Source organism: Phaethon lepturus, unplaced genomic scaffold, assembly GCF_000687285.1.
Source record: "Phaethon lepturus isolate BGI_N335 unplaced genomic scaffold, ASM68728v1 scaffold2300, whole genome shotgun sequence".
NCBI classification, from domain to species: Eukaryota; Metazoa; Chordata; class Aves; order Phaethontiformes; family Phaethontidae; genus Phaethon; species Phaethon lepturus.
Genome location: NW_010513848.1, coordinates 58,130 through 64,904, shown reverse-complemented (window position 1 = coordinate 64,904; position 6,775 = coordinate 58,130). Strand labels below are relative to the sequence as shown.

Here is a 6,775-nt window from a genome sequence, read left to right as displayed (position 1 = left end):
CTGCTGAATTTATATCAGTCTGATCTACACTGAGGCAGAAAGATAACTTCAGGAAAGAAACAGATGGTATTGTTTTTTTCTCCCCGTTTTGCAGTGCTGCTTAAGTAATTAGAACATAAACACTAGTTTAGTTTAACAAAGAGTTGAGGCAGGGCATCTAAAAGTGAATTGTTAATATGTTCTCAGTAACTTTCTGGTGATACTAATTATTTTTTTTAGTCTGTAGATTCCAGTCTTGGGGGACTTTCCAGGTCTAGTACTGTGGCTAGTCTAGATACAGACTCCACGAAAAGTTCAGGTATGTAATCAGAGTTGTATGGAGCAGGATTAACTTTATATGTGTTCATAGACAAAAGCAGAAAATGGAAAAGGTTAAAATAGGTATTTTTAATAATTGTGAGTGAATCTGTCAGCCTGTTGACTAATGCATGCGTAGCTCTAGGCTTCTAAAGTATTATTAATGATGCGTCTAGGATTAAGTCACTGTTTTTGAAGTAAAGTGTCAGAGTAAGAAAAACTTAGTTGTGATACTAGTCTGTTACACAGCATAAATCTGGTGTAACTTTTGGAATCTATGTTTCCTGCTTTTATAAGTTTATATTTGCACTGAAATCATGGAAATAAGATTTGATTTTAGTTGTTCTTGCTCACCAGATCACAGTGCATCACTGTTTGGATCAAACAGTTAATTAAAAAAAAAAAAGAATATAAAAGTAGAACCAGCTTTTCTGTTTTCTGATTTAAGGTTAATTCCAAATTTAAGTTAGTATAAACAATGCCATATCATGGATTCATGTGAAACTGTTGCCTTTACCAAGGGCTGTTCTGAATCAACCCGGGACAGTTCATTAAAGAGAGGAGTTAATATATTGTGGTAAGGTTAAGTATTTGATGAAGGTCTGAAAAAATTACAGAATTTAATGTCAGCCCCATTGACACCAATTAGAATAGCATTATTGTTCTGGAGTTCTTCAGAATTGCTTTGTTCTATTCTGTTGCAGGACAAAGCAATAGTAATTCTGATACGTGTGCAGAATTCAGAGTTAAATATGTTGGTGCCATTGAAAAATTGAAGTATAATGAGAGCAAAAGTCTCGAAGGGCCATTGGACTTGATCAATTACATAGATGTAGCACAGGTAAGTGGGTACAAAAGACAATACCAACGGTGTCAGAACATCTTAAGCTTAGGTGTAATTCTTTCATATTATCATGTGATCTGACACCTTTGCAAATTTTAGACTTACTGGTATAAAGTAGCTTACTTTGAAGAACATTAAGCTATGAATTTCAAAAGCTGTTACACTTGATTCCACCCTTTCAAGTAACTGGAGAAGACGCACCCAAAAAGCCATTACGATGAAGCAGACTCAGAGCAGAGGCCCTTTTCATGAGTCACTGCTGAACAAGTATCCCAATGGAAATTTTTATATTGTCTTCAGCACTGTTAGGATTAGTGGCTGGGAAAGAATATCTCCTCCAGACTTCCCCGGTAGTGTAGAAGTTTTCCTGCTAAGGAAAATGTCAAATTTCTGCTTACAATCACTTACGAACCTGTGACCAAAGAACCTGAATAATACTTGGGTCATCCTTGCCAAACTGTGGTTGCTGGCACTTATTTTTGTACTAAAAGCCGAAACTGGTTGTTTTCATTAAGTAGCTGATTGTTTGTATCTTTAAGAGCACAGAATGTCTGTTTATCTTACAACAACTTGACATTTCAAGTATCTGAATACATGCTAAAACTATTTTTACAGCCAAATAACAATTGCTGCCAGTGTGGAACATAGATCACCCAGGGTCAGTGCAGCATGACAGGGCATGCATTATTTTTCAGCCCATCTGATGTGACCACAAGGCCAAACTCCCCCCTGAGATGATAAATTCCTTTCTGGAATCATGTAATATTTAGATTAGACTATTTCAGTTGGAAGGGACTTAGAATGATCATCTAGTCCAACTGCCTGACCACTTCAGGGCTGACCAAAAGTTAAAGCCTGTTATTAAGGGCATTGTCCAACTGCGTCTTAAACACTGACAGGCTTGGGGCATCAACCGCCTCTCTAGGAAGCCTGTTCCAGTGTTTGACCACCTTCTCGGTAAAAAAATGCTTCCTAATCTCCAGTCTGAACCATCCCTGAATGTATTTCACGCAAAGTTAAGGGATTGGATGAGTGCAAGAGTGGCAGGCAGACTCCACACAGCAAGACATGAGCAGGGTTAGTGATGTTGCTGATCCAGTAGACTGAAGTACAGATAAACACATTTTCTATTATGTATCTTCGTTGTTCAATGTTCTTCTGTCTGCACTAAAGGCTTTTGTTTGTTTCCTTCCAAAGCAAGATGGAAAGTTACCTTTTGTTCCAGGTGAAGAGGAGTTTATTATGGGAGTTTCCAAGTATGGCATTAAAGTTTCAACATCTGATCAGTATGTAAGTGATTCACAACAAACTGTCTTTTCAGTGAGAGCTGAAAGGTGCTTTCATTTATTTCTCCAATCAATAGACAATCTGTGTGACCAAAATGTCACTGCTGGCTTTGACCAAAAGTCAAACAAACAAACAGACAAGCTCTCACAGCAGCACTGCTTCATGTCATATCTGCTCAGGGCTCTCTGTATTTTCCTGGTTAGATTGGTTGGATTTATGACAAAAATCCATTCCTTTTGAGAAAGAGCACCAGACAAACAGCAAGCAAGCCTTTATGCTCTTTGGGCACATCTTCCTTTTTCTGTGGCTGTCCTGCCATTCTCTTACATGGAAAATTAGCTTGACTATGGTGGCCAAGACCCTAGGTTCCTCAGCCTGAGTTCGTAATGCAATTCCCTTGATGTTACTGTGGAGAGGAAAAAGCAAAGGATGTTTTTTTTTCAAGAATAACAGAGTTGTCTTCCTCTTTAAAGTTCCAGCCTTGCACTCCTAATCCAAGAGTATGAGTTCACTCCAGCATTAAAGCCTCATGATTCCACTTTATTGATCAAGCCTATTTTTTGTTTGCATCATTTCCTCCATGTGGTTTATTTTCCTTTAGTGCACTTCAAGTAGCTTTTTTGCTAAAAATAAAAATCCGGTCTCTTCCCCACGGCCCTCCTGTTGCCTTTGTATAGCTGCCATGTGGTTTCCTTCTGGTTGCCCTCAGAGCCCCAGATACCATAAATACTTGGCCTTATGGAGTCATGACCTATCAACAACCCAGCAATGCCTGTTCATAAAAGCCTCAAGTATGAGGGCGGTGAAGAGCATTGCTCAATAGCTGAATACTCTGAAGAGAAGCAAAAAGTTCCCTTTGGTCTCTTCAGAAAATAAAACACTTGCTTCTAATGCATGGGAGGAAGTGTAGTAGTTGTTACTCAAACTTTGAATTCTTTTGGGTTCCGTTTTTGCTGTCCTCCTAAATTCTTAATTCTCATTAAGAACATAGGTTACCCTATTATTTAAATTCCTTTTTACTTTGATAAAGATCAAATAGGTAATTTTAAGACTTTTATCCATCGTTCTTCTGGCTTCAGGCTAAAAGCATGCACAAGCTGATAAAGCCTTCTGTGATTAAGCTAGCTTGCACTGGCATTTTATAGCATTGCATTCTGTTTCCCAAGTTCTGGCTTTTTGCATCTTTGTCGCTGTTGACATTTAATTTGTCCTTTAGCGTGTTAGTCCACCTAACTCTTTTCATAGAGTTCCAAGAAGGAAGGGTTTTCTCTGCATTCATACAAATAATTCAGTCTTTTATGAATTTGTGGGAATTCTGGCGAGAGTTCTGTGATTTGTAGATACCTTGGCAGGTGAATGGGCAGCTATTTATTTCAGATGCCAAAGAGAATGGACCGTAGGATACAAAATTTTTCCTCATGTATTTCAGCCAACATTTGAGAAGTTACTCCATCAGTGACTGAAATACATACAGATATATAACTCCATTGTTTGTGGATGCAACCACTAGAAACCGAAGGCAAAGTATTTATAGAAGTCACGCTGAGGCTCTGGCCTTCTTCCCATTCTGTTTGTATGTATTTGTACATGATACACATGTATATATGTGTATGGCACAATTTGTCCATCTGCCATCTCGTTTTTCTTCCGAACTGCAGAATCCCCTCATAGCCAGATACTGGAAGGAAATGAATTTACAGGGGGACGGTCTACTTTAAAGAATTCTGTTCTCCCTCTAATAGTGACAATCAACATGCACCTTAGCACTGTAGTGAGTTCCAAGCCAAGTAACTCTAAATACAAGTTACAGAAAAAGTTACAGAAATCTTGGCACCTGTCATGCAGAGACTGGGGGCTGATGCAGTAAGTTCCACATTGGCTCCAGCTGCCTTCGGGATGGCGTGACATACACAGTTCATGATGGTATGAATAATTGTGAGTGATGTTTTTCAGCAACGTGATCTTAGGAGCTCTAGTGGAGGGCTCTCCCTCAAGGGTTTCATAGCAGGCATCAAGCTCACTGTTCATTTTTACAGCTTCTGTATCAAAGTGGATTTTCTTTAGACCCTTCAACTACTGATGGGGATGAGGTGTTTGATGTCACGAACATAGAAAAAGAGCTGTCTTGAAGTCGTAAGACCCTAGTTGTGGTATGACTAGAATCAACCAGATGAATATTACCAGTTGGCTAGGATGGCTTGAGAAGAAAGGCTTTGTGTGGGGTAGGTCTGCAGAGATCTCTTACTGGATGACATCAACTGATCCCTTTTTGGAATGGCTATGGTGAAACCCTGCAACTGCAGGGAATAGTAGAGGGCTCCTAGACTAGGTCTACTGCAAGAGTCAGGATGCATGCTGTGGCTCAGGCCACAAATGGCCTGGCTATGGCCACGTGGCTACCCTGCTCTACCTCAAAGCAACTAACCTTCTCCATACACTCTTCTGGGTACAGTTTCTTGTGTGTATGCTTCCCGGAACTGAGACAGGGGATTGTCTGGAAAAATACTGGAAAAGTAAAAAGTTGTTCTGAGTTGCCTCTGTGCCAGAGGCAGGTACAGTGTACCACTGATCCTGCTCACAGCAGGCAAGCAAGAATAGGTGGGAAACTGATGTGTGCTTTTGTAGTATGGCCAGGAGTGTAGTCCACATATTAATGCAATTCTAAAATAGAAGCAAAAATTAAAGCTAGAATTGTGTTAAACCACCGCTTATTTTTTCAACTCTTGATTAAACACTCAGTTAAAAGATTGTACGTTTACCAAGGAATACTTACTCAGAAATAAATCTGAAGTATTCTTTTATAAGAAAGAGAATCAAAACAGGTGGAAAACTGAAATAGCTGTTGCACTGTTCCAGAGTAACGTTTATTTGCCACATGGTTTCAGGATGTGTTACATAGGCATGCTCTCTATTTAATTGTACGGATGGTCTGCTATGATGATGGTCTGGGAGCAGGAAAAAGTTTACTGGCTTTGAAGACAACAGATGCAGCCTCTGAAGAATGCAGCCTCTGGGTATATCAGTGCAATAGTTTGGTAAGAGTTTATGTTTACAGCATTTAATTTAGGTATCAGTATTTTGATTGTAAAGAGAGATCCTAAAACCCAAGGCCCTTGTGAAGGCTCTTTGGCAGAAGAGTTAATTAATTAAAACCAGTTAAATCAATTAAAAAGAGTATAAATGTGCCCTGGCTGAGGAGGGAAGAAAAGCCCTGCTGACTGCATTTGATCAGCTTTGAGGAAAAATACCTACAGTCCTGAAAAACTGGCCTAAGAAAGCTCTTTCCAGTCTAAAGAGTGCTATCCCAACTGCTAAGGACAAGCCTCCATTTGTATTTTCAAAGCCAAAACCAAACCTCTTGAGATCGGACAGAGCAGAGAGGGATTCAGTAACAACTCTGGTAATAGACCATGCATTCATATCTATAAGCAAGGGAAGTGATCTCCTCTTAAGAGTAGGAGAATTCATGGTCAAGATATTATGGTATGACACAGCCCCACAGCAGCACTGGGGGAACACATGAACTGACTTTCTGAATGCTAGTGTCACGCTATGATGAAAGCTAACAACTCTGACTTGTTTCAAAAGAGCTCATTTAAAACAGCTTCCCACATGTCATTGCAGACCACAGAAATCAAATTAAATCTCACCTGTGCTACTCCATTTTGCATGTCTCTGCCAAAAGAATGATAAAAGTCCCATCCTGCTTTAAATGAGTTTTGAGACGTTTAGAAGTTCTTCAGAAAGTGTTAATGTGCGTGTTTGGATTTTTTTAGGAACAAGCACAAGCTATTTGCAAAGTGTTATCTACAGCCTTTGATTCAGTTTTAATGTCGGAGAAGTCCTGATTTTCTTCAGCAGCACACGACTGTGTAGTACAAGAGGCCTTTGTGTGAGGAGGAAACGGGGCTCCTTTGTGATACCACAGGCTGGCTATAGCTACACACAAACCTAGAAAAGACTTGCTGTGCAAAGAAGAGCCATGCAACCTTGCACATGGTACTTTGTCATTGCCTTAACGTGACTTGAAGAAATTATTCCATCAGTTTCCAGGACAGTACAGAATTTTATATTTAACATGACTTTTTTTTCCCTAAATCAGGTTTTGTATATTAATGTCAGTATTGTAGAAGTGTAAAATAAAAGTGACACTTCTATCTCTTTGTCTGAAAAAGAATTTGTTAATACAGACTTCAGTTCTGCTTAACCTAGATATTAGAACAAAACACCAAGAGCAAAGTGATAACAGGTAGTCATTTGGTGCTTTACACCTCTAATTTAATCTTAGGTGAGCTGTCTACACAGTTTCTACGTTGCGCTAAAAATCCATAATATGTACATTTTTTT

General features: G+C 39.3%; 1 protein-coding gene across 4 annotated transcripts in view; it reads left to right on the top strand.

Moving 5' to 3' along the window:
- The window catches only part of ITGB1BP1 (integrin beta 1 binding protein 1), a 7,352-nt gene extending 766 nt beyond the window's left edge, over positions 1-6,586 (top strand). Inside the window, exons 2-6 of one of the 4 annotated variants that reach the window (XM_010291041.1) lie at positions 220-298; positions 1,002-1,138; positions 2,339-2,431; positions 5,314-5,463; positions 6,205-6,586. In XM_010291041.1, the coding sequence (XP_010289343.1) occupies positions 220-298; positions 1,002-1,138; positions 2,339-2,431; positions 5,314-5,463; positions 6,205-6,276 (531 nt within the window). In that variant the 3' untranslated portion in view covers positions 6,277-6,586. Of the gene's footprint in view, positions 1-219; positions 299-1,001; positions 1,139-2,314; positions 2,432-5,313; positions 5,464-6,204 lie in introns of all 4 variants that reach the window. The other 3 variants (XM_010291032.1, XM_010291057.1, XM_010291049.1) reach the window with 3 other exon arrangements.
- Positions 6,587-6,775: the final 189 nt, after the last annotated feature.